The sequence below is a fragment of the Felis catus genome, chromosome A1 (assembly GCF_018350175.1).
Source record: "Felis catus isolate Fca126 chromosome A1, F.catus_Fca126_mat1.0, whole genome shotgun sequence".
In the NCBI taxonomy this organism is placed as follows: Eukaryota; Metazoa; Chordata; class Mammalia; order Carnivora; family Felidae; genus Felis; species Felis catus.
In genome coordinates, this window is record NC_058368.1 from 93685118 (window position 1) to 93705934 (window position 20817).

Sequence of the window (20817 nt, forward strand, 5' to 3'; positions counted from 1 at the left end):
TGAGAGAGGTAACATCCTTCCCTTCCTACCCACTTTCCCAAACTCGGAAGAGGAAAGAAACTCTATCTGCTTGGCTTTCTTCAGCACACACTGTGGTCTCACAGACTGTAATTCTTTGGTAAATTACACCAATAATTGTCCACCCATTAGGGGGAATTTGGTCTTTTGTAACATCTTCCTTTTATGGATCTTCCAAACAACAGAGGAATGTCCCTCGTATGCAGGGCAAGATTTATTTATTTTTTAATGTTTGTTTATCTTTGAGAGAGAGAGAGAGAGAGAGTGGGGGAGGGACACAGAGAGACAAGGAGACACAGAATTCGAAGCAGGCTCTAGGCTCTGAGCTGTCAGGACAGAACTCGACACGGAGCTTGAACCCATGAACCGCGAGATCATGACCTGAGCTGGAATCAGATGCTTAACCGACTGAGCCACTCAGGCACCCCCATATGAAAATTTAAAAACTACTGTGTGGAGATGGTCAGCTGAGTATGTGTGTGGAGGTAAGTTTATAATTATTGAGGAAGAAAAAGGACATACTATGAGTACATGATTTTTTTTTTTTTTTGAGAATGTGACTTGTAAAATGGATACAGATCAGCTAGAATAAGGATGTCTTAGTACCTTGAAGAAAGGAGAAACAGTGATCAATATTTAGGCTTACATTTTTAAAAAATAAGCCCTGAACAGTGATTTAGAGAGCGGTCATGTCCAAAGATGTTTTTCTCCTATAATTTATTTACATTTGATTTCTCTCGGCAATAATTTAATTACAGTCAAAATGTATTACATCTTGCAAAGATAGACCATAATTTTACATCCAGCTTGAGGGGTAAGAAATGAGTTGACATGTTATTTTGCACCTTATGATAAACTGGCTACAAATCAGAGGAATACACACAGAATTATTTTTAAATGATTTGTACATATCATACACACTATTGCTTTTAGAGGAAATAGGTTCGTGGAAGAAATGGCCCACAAGATTCTCTGATTGATGTATCTAATAAGCATGACTTTCATACCTACCGTGTGCTGCATTGCCACTTAGGGATTCAAAGACGAGTGAATCCGAGCTGCTGACACCAAGAGCTCACAGTCTGCTTGACAAAATATATAGTAAACATTAGAGAGCACAGAGTGCATTCAGGAGTTATGGACACTTAGCTGTGGCTGGGTTGGGGAGGAGGAAGGACCAAAGATGAAGCCGGGAAGGCCGGTAGGACCTAGCTCTCCCAGGGCCTTAAATAGCACGCAAGGGAGGCAGACATTCGACATTACCCTGTAGACCAACACTTCTCAAACTTCAATATCCACAAGACACCCTTGGGGAGCTCGCTTAAAATGACACTCAAGGGGTCTGGGCATCTGGGTAGCTCAGTGGGTTGAGCGTCTGACTCTTGATTTCTGCTCAGGTCATGATCTCAGCCTTCTCTCCTCAAGCATTCAGCCTTCGGAGATTGAAATCTCAACACCAGTTCGCCTCTGCCGGGGGGACTGAGTTCATCCCAGCCCGTGGTGGCTTCTGTCGCAGCCCTGCTCTGGGTCTCAAAGTGACAAGACTCTGTTATGTGGTGGCAGGAAAGGAATGGTGGACTGAAAACACAGAACGAGTTGTTTATTCTTTGTGTTTCATTATTATTTTTGTGGGGTTTTTTTAGTTATTTTAAGTCATTTCTTAGTCCATCCTTCAAAACTGAACCAAGGTGATTAAGCTGGCCATTTCTCCTGCCAGTGATAAACATCCAGCATAGGAAAATGCCAGCCTACAGCAATGAACACTGATGTGAATTTCCTCTGAGGCCGTCGGTCTTTGGGTCACTGTTGTATGAAAGTGTATGAATATAAACATATTCAGGGGCACCTGGGTGTCTCAGTCGGTTAAGCGTCTGACTCCGGCTCAGGTCATGATCTCTTGGTTTGTGAGTTCGAGCCCCGTGTTGGGCTCTCTGTTATCAGCACGGAGCCTGCTTTGGATTCTCTGTCCTCCTCTCTCTGCCCCTACTCCACTCATCTGTGCGCACATTCTCTCTCTCTCTCTGAAAAATAAACATTAAAAAATTATGGGTCGCCTGAGTGGCTCAGTTGAGCATCCGACTTCAGCTCGGGTCATGATCTCGCATTCATTAGTTCGAGCCCCACACCGGGCTCTGCACTGACAGCTTAGAGCCTGGAGCCTGCTTCAGACTCTGTGTCTCCCTCTCTCTCTCTGCCTCTCCCCCACTCCCACTCTGTCTCTCTCTCTCTCTCAGAAATAATCATTAAAAAAAAATTGAAAACACGAGCAGTGCTTCCTGAAATTCCTTTGTCTATTTACATAGCAAATAGACTTTACATTTGGACGTTTTTCCTAGTTTTGCATGTTTCATCAATGAGGTATGTAGAAATAGAATACACATGTTTTCTGTCCACAAGTAACATCAAGCCAACACCCATGTTGAAATGTGTTCAATAAAAGCATCTTCCTTTCCCAGGGTTGGACATAACCTAGACCAGCAAGGCCTGAAGCGGAAAATCGAAAGCTGCTGGGCTTCTGACTTTTTTTTTTTTTTTTTTAATCTTTAGCCTTTTTACTACCGAGGCCACTTCCAGGAAAGGGATACTTTTGCTAGAAACTTAACAGCCTCCTACGGGCGCTTGGGCGGCTCAGTGGGTTGAGCATCTGACTTGGTTTCAGCTCAGGTCATGATCTCACGGTTCATGAATTCAAGCCCTGTATCAGGCTCTGCACTGGCAGTGTGGAGCCTGCTTGGGATTCTCTCTCTCCTTTTCTCTCTCTCTCTGCCCCTCCCCTACTCATTCTGTCTCTGTCTCTCTCAAGTGAAAGAAAGAAAGAAAGAAAGAAAGAAAGAAAGAAAGAAAGAAAGAAAGAAAGAAAAACTTAACAGCTTCCTAAAACCACTGTTCCCAAACACTATGCAAGAGACGATGCATTTATCAGCTTGAAGTTACCTTAAGATAATATATTCTCCCTGTTAGAAGGGACCTTTTGAATTATTTAACACAGTGATTCCTAAACCTGGCTTCTAATCAAAATGGCCCACACAGCTTTAAAAAAAAAAAAAATTCTTGTCTTTACCATAGTCTTCTGAACTGAGTAAAAAGCTTTGGAAGTGAGTCCCACTATATATAGCCTTTTAATTTTTTTAAATTATTTTATTTTTAAGTAGTTTCCTTACCCACTGGGGGGGCTTAAACTCACACAACCCAGAGACTGAGAGTGGCAGGCTCAATTGAGCCAACCAGATGCCCCCCAACTGTGGTCTTTTTAAAGCTTTTTAAAGTTCTGAATTTGTCAATCCAAATTCGATATATATCTCTAAAATGAGAGAGATTATAAAACACAAGCCATTGTCATAGCTAATGAAATTAAAAATAATTCTTTTAGGGGCACGTGGGTGGCTCAGTCGCTTGGGCATCTGACTTTGGCTTAGGTCATAATCTCATGGTTCATGAGTTCGAGCCCCGCATCGGGCTCTGTGCTGACAGCTCAGAGCCCGGAGCCTGCTTTAGATTCTGTGTCGCCCTCTCTCTCTGCTTCTTCCCTGCTAATGCCCTGTCACTCAAAAATGAATAAATGTTAAAAAAATTTTTTTTTAAATAATTCTTTAATATCCTCTAACATCTAGTTCACAACCAAATTTCCCTAACCATCATTTGTTAGTTTTACAAGTTAGATCTAGCACACTGATTAGATTCAACCTCAGCTATTTTGGGCAGTGGTACTTTAGAGATAATACTCTGTATTTCACAGAGCATTTTATCCGGAGGCACGTGATGTCTGCTTGTTCTGTCGGAGATGGTGGAATTGATTAGTGGATTCAGGGGATGGCACCTGGCCTTCCACTGTCAAGTTCTCCACCAACTTTTTTTTCCTAATGGTTTCGGTATCCACTGATGATCGCTGCCTAGAATGCATTAGTGTTTGCAAAATAGTTTTTATCACCATCATTCTTCCTACATTTTTTTTTTTAATTTTTAAAATGTTTATTTATTTTGAGACAGGCAGAGAGAGCACAAGCAGGGGAGGGGCAGAGAGAGAGGGAGAGTAGGGGGCGGGGGAGCAGGCTGAGATAGGGAGAGAGAGAATCTTTTTTTTTTTTTTTTCAACGTTTATTTATTTTTGGGACAGAGAGAGACAGAGCATGAACGGGGGAGGGGCAGAGAGAGAGGGAGACACAGAATCGGAAACAGGCTCCAGGCTCTGAGCCATCAGCCCAGAGCCTGACGCGGGCTTGAACTCACGGACCGTGAGATCATGACCTGGCTGAAGTCGGACGCTTAATCGACTGTGCCACCCAGGCGCCCCGAGAATCTTAATCCCAAACAGGATCTGCACCACCAGCACAGAGCCTGACCCGGGGCTTGAACTCATGAACCGTGAGATCATGACCTAAGCGAAAATCAAGAGTCGGATGCTTAACCAACAGAGCCACCCAGGCGCCCCTCACTCTTCCTACATGTACGCGCTGAGCATTTTTCTGCAAAAGGGAACTTAACCTCACCAAGCAGGATGGTCGGTTTACTGTGAAAATGCAGTTTGTTCAGAGCAGCTGATCAAAATGCTTACTTTTTAAGAGAAACGGGTTAAATCAAGCGGCGTGTGTTTGTTTCTGCGTTCAACACCGCCCTGGCCAAACCGAATGCCATCTGCGATCAGGTCTGGCTGTGCGCGGGCAGCCTGCAGGCCTGTCTGTGCCCGGCTCCTGCTTTCCAGCTGAGCCTCCCCTTCTCCAGCACCGGGGAACTGACCTGGGCTACCTGGTCCAGCTTCACACAGCCCTGATGTCCCAAAGTTCTCCAGGTGTCTCTCACAGCGATTCGTGTATTAGTGCCCTCACTCAACCAGCGTTACTTGTCGTGCGTGCGTGCTTCAAGCTTACAGCAGCCAGTTACTGGTGGAGCCACAGTGCGGCTAAGGAGGGGTATGCGGTTAAGCCGGACCTAAATCTTCACCTGCTCCCTCTACAGCTACCTGACACAACGGCTCGGCAAACACAAAAAGTGCAAGCGATTCACAAAGCACCTTCCAGGCAAGTCCTCCAGGCCTCACCTGCTTACTGATGCCCCCCATCCCCCAGGAGAAATTCTGGAGTCGCCACTCAATCTACTCACCTCTTTCCACAGAACAGCCCTTTAGGGATCCGAACATGACAACTAGCCATTTTTTCCCTTGCCTCCTTTCCCGCCCTTCCCACCTCTGACCTTCTGCACGTGTGGCACCTTGAATGCACTCTGCTCTCCTGACAGTACAGATCACACTCGGGTCACCACCTCCCCCTCGATCTAGCGACTCGGCCCTCAGCAGCAGGGGAACCGACTTTGGAAAATTTTAATGCGTTGGCCTTGGCATTTCCTGCTCCTCCGGGGGCACTCATTTGCCTGGAAGGGTTTAGACTGTTTCAGCACGGAGAAAGGGAAAAAAAGAGGAAGCTTTTGAGTGTGCAGCAAAACGAGAAGCAGAAAGTCAGCTTTTGTCACGTGGGACAGGGTTTTACAGATTTCTTCAAAGTGCAATGGAAATGTCAGGTCACTGGTGGAGAGAACTTGGAAGTGAAGAAAGGAAAGGACCCGCCACCAATGAAGGGGGGGTAATTCTGTGGCCCCCAGCCCTGGGGGAGTATGGAAAGGATGAAAGGCACAGGCAGAGGAAGGGAGGTGTGTGGACGCCCAGTAGCACGGTCCAGACAGGCATGAACACAGGCTGACCACCTGCCAGTATTGCCCTTAGATCAAACCCCTGCACTTTAGGGGACCACAGTCCAAGACACCCCATAAAATGAGGAATTGGTGGGGCCCCCTTCTAGACAATGCTCCTGGTACCAGAGATCCAGGCCCTGCGTGGGCTTCTTCCCTGGGTCCTTTTTGGACTGTGCTGTTCGGGTGTGAACCCCCTAGGTCCAAGGTGTGATGGAAGGAAGCTTCTCAAGGTGTGGGAAGGGCCCTAGGAGGGGGAGATGAGGGCTGGTCATGGCCCAGGAACCCGGAGGAGGCCAAGATTTCTGAATCTGAGCCTGGAAGGCCAGGCTCATGTTCCACCGAGGCAGGTGAGAGGGTGAGGGGGGTGAGGTAGGAGGCTGGGGGCACGTTGTGAGCAAAGAATGCCTGACTCGGACCGTGTGCCATATCAGACGGAGAGGGTACAGGTGGGCAGAGAGCCGTCCCCACACTCCCTGTTAGAAGAGGAGAAAGCTGGGACACCTGGCTGGCTTAGTCTGTAGAGATGCGACTCTTGAACTTGAGACTGTGAGTTCAAGCCTCATGTTAGTCATAAAACCCACTTAAAATGAATGAACGGAGGTATGGATAAATAAGAGGAGAAAGCGATGCTTATTCTGTGAATCAATGATTCACAATCATTCCCAATGATTGTAGGAAGCCACGGCTGGCCAACCAGCACACCAGGGAGAAAGCTCTGGATTTCTGTTCTCAAGACCAGCACTGCCACTGTCCAATCATGGCCCAGGGGTGGAAAATGAAGTTAACTATTGATGTGTGTTATTCACAGTTACTTGGTATGACCTGCTATTTTTCCAAATCTGGCATTATATATGTGTGTCAACCAGGAAGATCATATTTCTCTAGTTTGACTTGTAACTCTTTCATATTTAGACGTGGTAATGGGGTGGCCTTGTGCCCTGCTTCTTTGGGCACAGCCTAGACTAAGAGGCTGTAGTCCTAGGAGTAACACACCTAGTTTACCTCCACATCTGGCACCAAAATGGGAGGGGAGGGAGTTGGATAATACAAAATGGAGACAGATTTGGGCATAAAGATCTAGGACCAGCCTGACAGCCAAGAGGCCGCGTGGTGGGACTCTGCCATCAGAAAGGCCACACTAGACCGGCAGGCACCTCAGGAGACGCCAGCAGAGGGACCCAATCAGAGCAGCAACCTGCAAAAAAGGCCCCATCAACCACCAGGAGGCACATATATCCAAGATGACAAGGAGCCAGGAGCCAGAGAGAACAACCACCGACCTGAGCAAAGACTGAAACTAGTTGTTGCCAAATTTAAATGGCCCCAGCCCGGGGCCTGCCCTACCCAAAGTGATTGGCAAATGAAGAGTGGGTCCATTTGAGAAACTGAAGGTTTTCTTTGCATATCTGAGCATTAACATTGGCAACCCTGTTACCGCAGACAGAGACAGTATTACCCTTTTTGGGGTGGGCAGGAAGATCACATTGTTGAAACAGACTGCGCTTATTATGGACTAAAACCCGTACCTTTTTTAATATTTAAATCTGCAAATACTTGTGGGGTTCTCATTTGCGTCTCCTGCCCGAGCTGCTTTTTCTACATCCGTGACTGGCTCTCAAATTTGACCCTGCATCACAGCCACTGAGAGGGCTTGTTGAAACACAGGTGGCTGGTCCTCCCCACACCCTCACCTCCATTTCTGACTCAGTAGGTAGGTCTCAAGTGGGGCCAGAGAATTTGCATTTCTAAAAGTTCCCAGATGATGTCAATGCTCCAGTCTGCAGACCACACATTTTGAAAACGACTGTCGACTGTCGTAAGCCTAGTAAGCCTACGTTAATGGAGAGACATTATTCTGATTTCACCCTTTCAGACATGAACTGATTAGCATTGACTCATACAGCACCAATCAACAGCCCCACCCTACCCCCAAACCTAGCAAATCTTGTTCTCTACACGTGTTGTTTATCAACAAGGGAACACCAAAAATTTTTTGTATGCAGAATGGAAAAACTTAAAGGTTGAAAATATCCAGTGCTGCAGAAGAGAAAGAGGTGCTCCAATACTCTGTTAGCAAGTTTATGAATGGCTACCCTGTTTCTGGATGGCAATTTAACAGTAACTACCAATACTTTTTCCTTTTTTTTTTTTTTTTTTTTTTTTTTTTTGGTGGTGATACCAATACTTTTTAAGTATACATCCTTTAATCCAGAAATATCCTGCTAGGAACCCCACAGACATACATATGATGTACAAAGAAGTGCTTGTAAGTTGGAAGTAACCAAATGTCCCTTAATGAGAAATTGTAAAATCAGTACCAAGAGTCATAAAAGCAAAAGGTATTACCTGAACGATTCTTCTTCTCTGCCCATTTCTAGAATTTAACCACTGAATGTTTTTCTACATCATGTTCTGTAGCAGAAAAGAAGGTACTCTGTAGCAGAATATCGCTTGTGGATATTCTAGTGTGAAAGTCAGTTGCTGAAATCCAAACGCAAGATGAAAACCCATTAGCATTTGAGTAAGCTACTTCTGTGCTTTATCAAATTGATTCTTTCAGCGATTATTTTCTTCCAGTCCTCAGGGACTTCACAAAGCTCTACCCAACTCCCAGACTTCCTCATCTAGGATTACATCAGAGGAAAAGTGGCTTGGACTTCCTCCAGTGAATTTTACTGCCTTTCATGTTCCCACAGACACTTTGTAAAAACTTTTTGAAATGTTTAGAGACTCCTAATAGGTTGTGGGCTAAGTATGATGAGGCCCTGTGCACCCATAATGCACGGTCTATGTCAATGACATAGACCTGTGGGGCATTATAGGTTAACTCAAGAAATCCCACATACACTTTTAGTGGTGACCCTTAATTTAGTCAAAGCCTTCAGAGCCTCAGTGAAAAATTATTAGAACTGAAGATCCAGGGGGACGCTTGGGTGGCTCAATTGGTTAAGTGTCCAACTTCAGCTCAGATCATGATCTCATGGTTTGTGGGTTCGAGCCCCGTGTCGGGCTCTGTGCTAACAGCTTGGAGCCTGGAGCCTGCTTCAGATTCTGTGTCTCCCTCTCTCTCTCTCTCTCTCTGCCCCTCTCTGGCTCACTCTCTGTCTCCCTCGCTCTCAAAAATAAAATAAATGTTAAAAAAAAAATGCAAGAAAAAAAAACAGAACTGAAGATCTAGAAAAAAGTGAAAAGGGGCAAAAAGATGAATACGTTAAAGAAGTGCTATGATCAAAGAAAAGCCCTATCCTGGGGACAGAAAGTGTGCACTGTATTCTGGATACAGAACGACCACAGACTTTTATATTAGAAAACACATTACATCTATCTCTGTCTTGCATATCTGTATTAATATATACACATGCACGATGTATTCTAGAGATATGTTCTTATCTAAGAATATAGTACGGGGGGGGGGGCACTGGGTGGCTCAGTCGGTTGGGCATCTGACTCTTGGTTTTGGCTTAAGTCACAATCTCACGGATCGTGAGTTCGAGCCTCGTTATCAGGCTCCGCGCGGATAACACAGAGCCTGCCTGGGATTCTCTCTCACTCTCTGCCCCTCCTCTGCACTTTTTTTTTTTTTAATTTTTTTTCAACATTTATTTATTTTTGGGACAGAGAGAGACAGAGCATGAACGGGGGAGGGGCAGAGAGAGAGGGAGACACAGAATCAGAAACAGGCTCCAGGCTCTGAGCCATCAGCCCAGAGCCTGACGCGGGGCTCGAACTCCCGGACCGCGAGATTGTGACCTGGCTGAAGTAGGACGCTTAACCGACTGCGCCACCCAGGCGCCCCTGCACTCTCAAAATAAAACTTAAAAAAAAAAAAGAATACGGCACATACATGACCTTGCGTGAGTTCCTCTGTCTTTGGGCCTCAGATTTATAATTTGTAAAATGAGGGTGAGGGACTAAGCTTCTATGATCTTTTCCAATGCCGCAATTCTGAGTTACAAGATGGTTATTTTATTGTCAGAAGATAATTTTCTGATACTTAAAATCTCAGCTTCAAGGTACGAGTGTGCACCAATATGGTCTTCGAAAACGATGTCTTTTTTGCAAAAGCCATCAGAATTTAAAATGTGCATAGTCTTTGCCCCAGCCATTCCACATCTTTAAGCTTAAAGAGTCACCCCAGAAGAGGGCACCTGGGTGGTCAGTCAGTGAAGGGTCCCACTCTGGATTTTGGCTCAGGGGATGATCTTGTGGTTCGTGGGTTTGAGCCCCATGTCGGGCTCTGAGCCTGGAGCCTGCTTTGGATTCCACGCCGCCCTCTCTCCTGGCCCCTCTCCCACTCGCACTCTCTCTCTCAAAAATAAAAAAAATTCAAAAATTAAAATTAAAATTAATCTTCTCTGGGGGGCCTGTCTGGCTTAGTCTGTAGAGGGTGCAACCTCTTGACCCTGGGGTTGTGAGTTCAAGCCCCACATTAGGTGTAAAGATTAAAAATAAAATTTTTAAAAAATAAAAATTAAAAAAAATTAAAGTTCATCTTCTCACGGATTTCAGATGTTGTTTTTATTGTATTGCTACCATTGGGTCTATTCTTGGAATTTCTCTTCTGTCCCACTGGACCTCCAATTCCTGGGCTGATACCAAACTTTTAATAAGGGAGGATTTAAAAGTGTGTTTTAATGTCTGGTAGGGCTAGTTCCCTCTCATTCTTCTTTGTAGTTTCCATAGCTTTTCTTGTATGCTCTCTCAAATAGAAGCAAACATAATTTTCCTTGGGAGAAAAGCATGTTTTTATGTTGAGTCTTCCTATCTAAGGATAGGATACATCTTTTCAACTGTTAAAGTTTAATTTTCTATCAAGAGTTTATTTTTTAAAAGTTTTCCTTAATGCGGCACCTGGTTGGCTTGGTCGGGAGAGCATGCGATCTCAGGGTCGTGAGTTTGAGCCCCGTGTTGGGCTTAGAGAGTCAAAATAATAATAATAATAATAAAGTTTACACGGTTTTCTTTTTGTAATTACAAAAGAGATCTTCAAGTACACCTCCTAACTAGTTCAGGTTTGTATATATATGAAATCTTTTATCCTTTTTAGTAAATATTTTTATTGAACTGTAATTATACATACAGAAAAGTGCACAAACCGTAAGTGTACGTATCATAAAGCGAATGCACTTATGTAACCAGCACCTGAACGAAACAGAACGTTACCAGCACCATAGAAGCGGCCTCATACTCTTCTAGGCCTCGTTGAGCTGAAGAAGCCAGGTGAAAAATAATGTATACGATTCCACTTCCATAAAGCTTAAAAACAGACAAAACTAATTGATGGTGATTTAAGTCATGATAGTGCTTACCTTTGGAGGGGGAGGTGGTGACTGAAAGGGGGTGCTGATTTTTGACACCCATAAGTTTTGCCTGTTTTGAACTTCATTTAAATGGATCCAGAGTTAGATACTCTTTTGAGTCTGGTGAGCACTTATATATATGCATGAGTTTTGAATGTATATTTGTACGTAATTGCTACTTTACTAAGTTCTCTTAGAGCATTTCAACAAACTTCTTTCAGTTTTCCAAATATAAATGTGTATCTGCAATTCTTTTCCATGCAATTCACATGGCTTTTGTCAAACTGCTCTGGCTAAAATCAACACAATGCTAAGTGGCAGAGAGAGAGAGGGGCACGTCTTGTTCTCGACTTTAAGTGGAAAGCTTCTTTTGTTTTGAGGTTAAGGTGCTGTCTTTTGGGCAGAGGTACAATGTTAATGAATTACTCATCGATTTCTGTTTATTGAGTACATTCAGCATGAATTGAATGCTCAATTCTATCAAATGCCTTTCCTGAAAAATGGAGAAAAAATGATTTTCTTCTTAACTCTTTTAATACAATGAATAGTAACAGTCTACTATTGAATTACCCTTGCATTCCTGTAATAAAGCCAACTTTGTTATGATGTATTATTTCTTGAAAGTGCTTTGGGGTTGTTGGCTAATACACTGTTAAAGTTTTTGCATTGATATTTGTGAGTGGTCTATAATTTTCTCTTTGGTATGGTCTTTGTCAAGTTTTGGAAACAATGCTATTATATTTGCTTTACAAAATGAATTTACAAGTCTTTAAATTTTTTTTTTTTTTTTTTTTTTTTTTGGCACTTTGAGGCTCAAGATTCTTTTTCTAGCTTCTGGAATTGTATAAACGCCAGGATTATTTCATCTTAAGGTTTGGTAGAAATCCCTTGAAATAATCAAGACCCAACACTTTTTTTGGTAAGGAGTCCTCTATTAGTTTCTTCTATGATAATTGATTTAAATTTCTGTATCTACAAGGTAAACCCTGGCAATTTCAATTTGCATTTTTCTAAGAAAAGTTAGTCTTCTGATTGTATAAAATTATTTAAAGTAGTCTTAGAGTTTTGAAATTTCTCCTGTTTTATGGTTATTTCTCCCATGTCATTTCAACCTTTTGTTCTTGAATAGGTTAGGTGGTGGTAATCTTCCTCTCTCCCTTTTACAAATTCCTTTCTTCTGTTTTCTTTTGGTTTGCTTTTCTGCTCCAAGTTTTTAAGATTTAATTTTCAGCTTCTTCCATTTTTAATGCTACAGTTCTAACTACTATAAATTTCCTGTCCTAACTGCTTTTTAAAAGAAATATATTGAAGTGTTCATCAGCCCTGTGGTCATGTCTTTCTGGTGTGCTTGCCCTGTTTATTCTTATTTTGTCTTTGGAGGAGATTTGATTGTAATCCTTCTCACAGTTTTTGTTGTTTGAAGTTTTCCTGTACTTTTTAGGAGAGAGGAGTGCTCTAGGATTTTTCTTAGCTCCTGTCCTAAAGCTTCTTGTTCATTCTGAGAAAGTAATCGACAGGACATCACCAGTGACATTCCTTCTCAACGTTGACCTGGACTTTCTCTTTTCCTTGTCCTCTCATACCTGTCCTGTCCAGCTGAAATCCTACTTTCAGCAGTTTCTCCCTGTGCCAGGCTTTGTGTCATCAGTTCTGAGACATATACAGCCCCGGGGCCCAGCTCACTACGTTGCCGGCACACACTACGTTGCACACCCACCGGCGGAGGGAACCTGTAGGAGCCTGGCCAGTCTCTGCTTCTGGTGACAGGCCCCCTGCCAGGCTGCCAAGAAACCGTGCTGTCAGCGAATAGCTGCCTGCTTTCCCCTTCCCCACAGGCAGACGCCGAAACTATCTGTCGGTCAGTGGTCTGTCCTTCCTTGCTTGCCTCACTCTTGAGGGTCATGGGGACAACTGTCATCTAGTTTTGTAGAACGGGGTCTGGGGCTATCCTGGTTACCCTGTATTCTTATGCTAAGGCTCAGAAAGTACACTATTGCTGTCATCTTCCTGGAGCTTAACCCCTGTGAACGCTCTATTACAGGAGAGATTTCAGTAACAATCATTTTATGATGGTTGTGACAGAAATTATACTTAGAAATTTACTGGATTTCAGGTGCTATGCCAAATGCTTTACATGCATTATCTCATTTAATCCTTGAATAACCTCAGGAGTTAGTCCCCCCCACTCCCGGGTCCAAGATCATACTGCTGAACTGGCAGATGTGGGATTTAAACCCAACTCATCACACTCCAGAGCACCTCCTTACTAAACTGACTCTCAAATATTATCAGGTGCGACCATTTCCAAACTATCTACCACTGTAATCACAACCTCTATGTGAACTGAAATTAAAGAAAAGCTATTTCAAGATCTGATAAATACACACACACACACACACACACACACACACAGTATAGGTCAAATCTAAAGACACTGCAGATGATGAATAGGTTGAACTGTGTTGTGTGACCTGATGAATCTTGTTCTCCTGCAGATGCTCTAAACAAAGCTTCTACCAACATCTGAAAAATACCATACTCAGGGTAGGGGCAGAACACAGGGAACAGAGTTCTTGTGGACTTCCTCTTTCCCTGCTCATTGTAATAGCACTGCTAAAGAACAAAGCATATACGTGAAATATTACTTATCGCTTAGTTTATACTCTTCTTGTAAATAACTATTTAGAAACAGGAGTAGCTTCTCTGTAGGTTCACTGGGTTGTTTCCGTCGGCACGCTGCTATGGAAGGTAAACACCTACTGGGCCACAAGGTTTCATAAAAAGGCCCCATTCAGAATCATAATGTAATTTATAATCTCATGCTATTAAATTATACAAGGAGCTAGGAGATACTTCTTAATAGTTTTATGAAATACTTTTAAACTTGGACTTCCCTCGCATTTACAAATACAGTTACCATTATTACTAACTTTCTTACCTTCTAACCACTGATGGCAATTCAGAAAAAGCAATCAGGGCTTTTTGTAACAGATCTAAAGCCGTATCATATATGCTATTTTAACTTCTAATGTTTAGGAAGTGACTTAGTTTGAGATGGGGATGTTTTAATTTGCCAGGATTTAAATAGTAGCAACTGAAATAACTCATCGAAAGATAACATCTCTTGTTAAGCTTATATTTTCCCCACAATCAGAACATGGATTTTATTTCTAATTAAAAACATAATAAAGTTGACTTTGGCAAGGTGAGGTTTAAGACTAAACATGCCAACTACAAATGAATCATTTCTCCAAGCATATACCAGATTTCCCTTTGGAAGGACCATTATTTAAGAGTATTTCTCCCTCCAATTTAGGAAATAAAATTTAAATATTTTAATTCCTAAACAGTAATGCTAGTAATTTAGTTTTTGTACTGATAGTTGCAGAATAATTCAACATTTATAATCCCTACGACTTTAACTTAAACCCAGCTTCTTTAGTGAAGAGATCTTCTCCATTTCGGTACTCGTCTCACATCTTTGAACGTCATTCAACAACAGTGATGGAAGTGATTTATTGATAAACTGGTCACGAATGAAGATGAGTTATTATGCCATTTCCTTTACAATTAGGTAGTTCAAAGAATTAAGAAAACAAAACTGAAAGAACAAAAGCGAAATCCTAGTCCTTAACCCCTAAAGAGAACGTTTCCCTTCCACTTACCTGAAAATATAAAAATATAAATGACCATGTATGGAGCTGCACCATTAAATCTACTTTAGTGGTTCTGGTTTTTTACTGAGATTTTTACTTATTTGCTTTGAAAAAATTAGAAAATTGTCAGTGTGAAATCAGAACCACTAACACACTAGAGGCAACAAACTAAAAAAAAAAAAATCTAAATGGCTAAAAATAACTCTGTTATAAAAGTACAAGTATAATTTACAATATCACATATTTCAGAAACATAAACAAAACCACTAGATGTCTTTCCTTCTAGATGACCGTTTTCTCCCCAGAAAGGAAAAGCAACTAATAATGAACTTAAAATCAAACCTGTTATTCACTCCAGCAACATCTAAATAAGTGACCCACGTAGCACAAAACCTTCTCATTCACAATCACATACAGTTAAATTATTTTTTCCTTAGTTACATAATAGTCTTCTTAAATCAATGTCCACTTAGAAAATTACTATATTAGTTAAGCCTATTCATCCTTGCTATGAAGTTAATTTCATTTATATAGGCCACGTATGTTTACTGGCACACTTTACTTAATAAGACAAAATAAGTCATTCTTCTTTTTAAAAATTATGGAATCATCTGTTTTCAAAGAAGAATCCTAAATACTTCATTCATTAAAGCAATTTTTTACCATCAGCTGGCAAGCTTTTCAAATGATCACTAAGTGTTCACCCGCAGATTATCAACGCTCTGTGAACTGTAAACTTGTTCTGAAGATTTGTGTCCATTTTACAGTATGATACAATTCGCACTGAAGAGTTTTTTTAAAAAGATAACCTACATACATACAGTTAATTTGCCCAAAGAACTTCTTAGAAATACAGTATAAACATTTAAGAACCACAACAGAGTCCGCTGTGGTTCAAACTTCAACAAAGATTTTCTTGAAACCCAGTCCAAAGGTTACTGGCTCAAGACCATATTCCAAAGTGACATCAGCACGCAATCTGACTGTGAGACTCTACCTCTTAAGAAAAGAGCACACTTGGTTATACATGGCTTTGAACCTTGAGCTACAGTTATGCTACAAACTCCCTGCCTCCCCCCCACCCCCCAAAGGAAGTCAGTCACGTGGAGATGTGCACATTCTCGGAACACTGTTTAGAGTCCTTGGTTTTCCAGCTCTGATGGAGATCTCGAAGGCGTTCAGAAGTCCGTGTGCTTACATTCAGGGCAGGATGAACTTTGCAAATTCCACTTTCTTCCATTAGTGACAGGCCACAGATCCCAAAGTATGCATGTAAAGCATCTGAAAACAAAGCATTTTTTTTTCTTTTAATCACAACAGGCATTCTTATTTGTATATGTTGCAAAGTATTACAGCGACACATCTATGAGCCCATAACAATTAAATTTAGAAAAATGTTAAATGCAGTTCTTGAAACATTTGCTTTCTCAATCTCTGAAAACACCAATTAAAAAAAAGATGACCAAAATCAGATATTTTATTCAAGAAAATACCACTAACAAAGGTAAAGAGTTCTCAAATGAGGTGACACTCCCAACATCCTCTGTGATGGAAACACCAAGGAGAGGAACCGTGCTACAAGACTTCTCACTTAGTGGGTTTTCCCTTTCACTTACTACAGAAAAAAGAAACAAGGGGCTTTAACTGTGTATCATAAAAGGAAAAAAATTCCTTAAAAATGAAAATAACCCTGTGACTGTAAGTAGCAATACTCCTCCCTACTACATTGTACCTCTGACATTTCCTAAACCAGTAAGTACTATCCCAATACTGTGTTCAGTGAAAGAAGCCTAAACAAAATAATCCGTTCTGGAATGCTGTACCATATTTAGTTTTCCTATTTAGGGGAATGTCAGTCATTCAAAAAATGTCTGACCTGACAGTAAAAACAAACTCACATTCTATGTGGTTATAAATACCATAACCTTTCTTTTATACTGGCCTCACTACTGGTGCCCATCTTTCAGGGGGCACTGGCCCTCTTCCATTCACGTGGCCACTGAAATCACATGGCTGTTGCCTGCTGGACAGCCTTATATGGACCCTGAAGAGCTCAGAGCTCTGCAGTTATGGGAATACTACAAAAAACAGACTTTGTAGCTGTCAAGCCATCATTTATGGCCTCAAGAGCTACGGATGTTCAAAAACACCTTCCCGATTCAAACTTTTGTCAAAAGAATTAAAGAGAATGTTTTACTAACATATCATTTACTTTTCAAAACAGGAATGACAGCTGTGTTCACTCAAAGTTATCAGTGAAAAAGTTATTCTACTAACAGAGGCCCATATCAATCCTCTTTAATGTCTTTTCACAGACTGCTTAGGTTTCTTCTGGCTCGCTTTTCTCTAATTTTCAGACCACAAAAAAATAAATCTGATTTCCCCTGTTCTATTTAATTTTCCTTATAGTTACTCTAAAAACTTGTCTAGAAAGGAGGAAACTTTTATGGTCTAAAAATGAGGGAACTTTTCTAGGGAAAAATGCAACTGAAAGAGAAACAAAATCCATCCAGAGTAACATAAAATAGGATCTTCTACTTTCCACGTAATATAAAAATAAAACATTTTTTTCTCAAAAAGATTTCTGTAAAAGCCAATGAATCAGCCCTTAATTGTTTCAAACCTCAAAGAGAAAAATTTTTTTAAACTTCCTGATCTGTATGTGTATTAAAGCATGTCAGATGCTGAAGTATATAGTTTCTTCATAATAAAAGTTCATCCTTTTCTTCTGTAAATGTATATAAAATTGTTTCGTGTCAAATCTCCTACTAAACCTACTAGAACCAAGAATAAGCTAATTTTAAAGACTTGTTAGAAAGGATTTTCCTAAAGGCTCTGTGAATAGGTCTTCCAGATAAATTCAATTTATTATACAAAGACTTTCTATGCTTTGCAGTGTACAAGTTCTGGAGACATTTTACCACATCTGTACAAAGTATTAAATTTAAGTATTTTACACAAATGTTAAAGTTAGCAACTGATTGCTAGAAAAAAGCTTCAAGAATCTTCTTTTAAAAATTTATTGTAAATACTCAAAATGTATTTCAAATAGGTTTATGTGTGAAATGCTTTCCAGGGGCACCTGGGTGGCTCAGTCAGCTAAGCATCTGACCCTTGATTTCAACTCAGGTCATGATCTCAAGGTTCGTGGGATGGGGTCCCGCACTGGGCTCTGTGCTGACAGTGCAGAGTCTGCTTGGGATTCTCTCTCCCTCGCTCTCTGCCCCTCTCCTGCATGCGTGTGCTCTCTCAAAATAAACATTTAATAGGAAAAAAAAAAAAAAGAAATGCTTTCTAAGATACTGTCATTTCCCTATTCCTACTTGTTAAAATAGTACATTATTTGTCAAAATAGTTCAAGTCCTGATGAAAAATAATGGCATCAATTCTGTTTTCTTAAGGTAATACTGTAACATATTTATAGCTATGGTTAGATACTAAATTATTTAAAGCTTGTTTATTTTGAGAGAGTGAGCATGCACAAACAAGCAGGGGAGGGGCAGAGAGAGAGGGAGAGAGAGAATCCCAAGAAGGATCCACTCAGTGAAGAGCCCACAACCATGAGATCTTGACCTGAGCCAATATCAAGAGTTGGACACTTAACCAACTGAGCCACACAGGTGCCCCTACAGATACCAAATTTAAAAATATTATTTCCCTTTATAAAAACAAATAAAGAACTCATACAACCCAGCAGAAAAAAAACCCCAAGCAACTCAGCTGAAAAATGGGCAAAGGATTTGAATAGTTATTTCTCCAAAGAAGAAACACAAAAGGCCAACCAATGCTCGACATCAGTGGACACAGTGACCGTTAGGGAAATACAAATTAAAACCACAGTGCCATGTGACTCCTGTTAGAACAGCCATCATCAAAGAGAGAAAAGATAACAAATGCTGGTGTGCATGTGGAGAAAGGGGAGCCCTCCTGCGCTGCTGGTGGGAGTGTAAATCAGTGCAGCCACGAAACAGTATGGAGGATGCTTAAAGGATTAAAAACAGAACTACCACACCACCCAGTAAGTCCACTCATGAGGGTGTACACAAAGGAAATGAAAACAATAACTTAATGTTGACACTCCGATGTACACGGCTGAATTATTTATAGGAGCCAAGATATGGAAACAACCTAACACTCCATTGACAGATGGACAAAGAACTTGCAGTATATACACAATGAAACCTGATTCAGCCATAAAGAACCAGGGGGAATCCTACTACTTGCGACAACATCAGTGGACCTGAAGGTGTAATGCTAAGTGAAATAAGTCAGAAAAAGACAAATACTGTATGATCTCACTTCTATGTGGACTCTAAGAAAAAAAAAAAAAAGACACCAAACTCCTAGAAAAAAAAGACATCAGACCCGTGCTTACCAGAGGTGAGGGCTGGGGCGGGGCATTGGAGGAAGGTGGTCAAAAGGCACAAACATCCAGTAATAAGTAATTACTGGGGATGTAACCTACAACATGAGGACTATAGCCAAGGCTGTTGTACGATGTACAGGAAATTTGTTAGGGTAGTTAATCCTAACAGTTCTCATCACAAAATAAACTGTTTGCCCTTTATTATTTTCTTCTTTTTTTCTGGCATCTACATGAGAAGCTGGGTGCTAGCCGAACCTATTCTGGTAATCATTTCACATAAATGTAAATCAAACCATAATGCTGTATGCCTTAAACTCACAAAGTGATGCATGTCAATTATTTCTCAATAAAACTGGAAAAAAATATTCTTTTGCTTTAGAAATTAAAAGCACTGTACATTTTTAAAAAAGAAAGCATATTTTGGGGGTGCCTGGGTGGCTCAGTCAGTTGAATGTCTGACTCTTGATTATGGCTCAGGTCATGATCGCAGAGTTCATGAGTTTGGGTCCTGCATCAGTGGGCTCTGCTTAGGATTTCTTTCTCTCTCTGCCCCTCCCCAGCTCTCTCTCACTCTCTCAAAAACAAACTTAAAAAAAAAACATATTTTGCATGAAAATACAGGTAAGTGAGAATGTGAGGAAATATTTCTGCTTGCTTCAGGTACAAAAGTTTGATTTCATGAGCCCCATATTTATTATTTTCATTCAAGTACATATTCCGACTATAGCAGTTTTATTAATGGCGATGAGCTGAAGAGATTCTAAACTAATAATAAAAACCATGGTTCTACTGCAATGCTATCAAAACAATCATTCCTTGTATCTAGTTTCATATATTTATAGCTAATATTTTATTAACTTGCTCATCCATAATGCTCTGAATTATTTATAACAAACTTTCAAACTGACTTTTGGGAAGACTGTCAATAGAGTAATTTTGCTACAGGTGAAAACATAATGGGGAGGGGCAGGCAGGCCTGGAGAATAACACTAGAGGTGGGAGAGGAGCCAGATCTCAGGAGGGCCCTTGTGGGCCATGCAGAAGAACCCACTCAGGGAGCTAAGAGTCTCTGGATGATTTTAATGGATTTAAGAGTTCAGATTAGACGTTCTCAACCTTTTTTTAAAAAATATATATACTGATGTCTACATTTTTTTTAATGTTTATTTTTGAGAGAGAGACAGAGCATGGGTGGGGGAGGGGCAGAGAGAGAGAGAGAGAGAGAGAGAGAGAGAGAGAGAAAGAGAGGGAGGGAGGGAGGGATGGAGGGAGGGAGAGAGGGAGAGAGAGAAAGAGAGAAAGAGAGAAAGAGAGAGGGAGAGAGACACAGGATCCAAGCTGTCAGAGTCTGGTGCGGGGTGAGATCATGACCTGAGCCGGAAGTTGGATGCTTAACTGACTGAGCCACTGAGCCACCCAGGCACCCTGTTCTTAACCTTTTTTGCATGAGAGATCCTTTGAGAGTCTGAGGAAGGCTGTGGCCTTTCCCCTGTCATTTAAGCACGTGCACACGCACACACGCACGCACAGTGTCAACGTAAGGAGGACTAGACCAGAAGCAGGAAGACTATGATACTAAGACTGTTGCAGAACTGTAGGCCTGAACCTGGCCTGGGGCCACTCAAGCTTTGAGGTGGGGTGGGGCACAGAGACCAGGCTCAGTTGGCAGGCTGGGTCTGAGGGGCCTGTAGGAGGCATCAGAGGAGTAACTGAGCAGGCTGTTTTATATCAGAGTATGCAGCTTAGAATGAAATCTGTCTAGGTTTGGGAAATGGCAGAATTATCTACATTTTTT

General features: G+C 41.4%; 1 protein-coding gene across 1 annotated transcript in view; it reads right to left on the bottom strand.

Annotated features, from left to right (window-relative positions):
• Window positions 1-14491: 14491 nt before the first annotated feature.
• PGGT1B (protein geranylgeranyltransferase type I subunit beta) overlaps window positions 14492-20817 on the bottom strand; it is a 62955-nt gene continuing 56629 nt past the window's right edge. Inside the window, exon 9 of the mRNA XM_003980663.4 lies at window positions 14492-15937. Coding sequence (XP_003980712.1) covers window positions 15756-15937 — 182 coding nt within the window. The 3' untranslated portion in view covers window positions 14492-15755. The remainder of the gene's footprint in view (window positions 15938-20817) is intronic.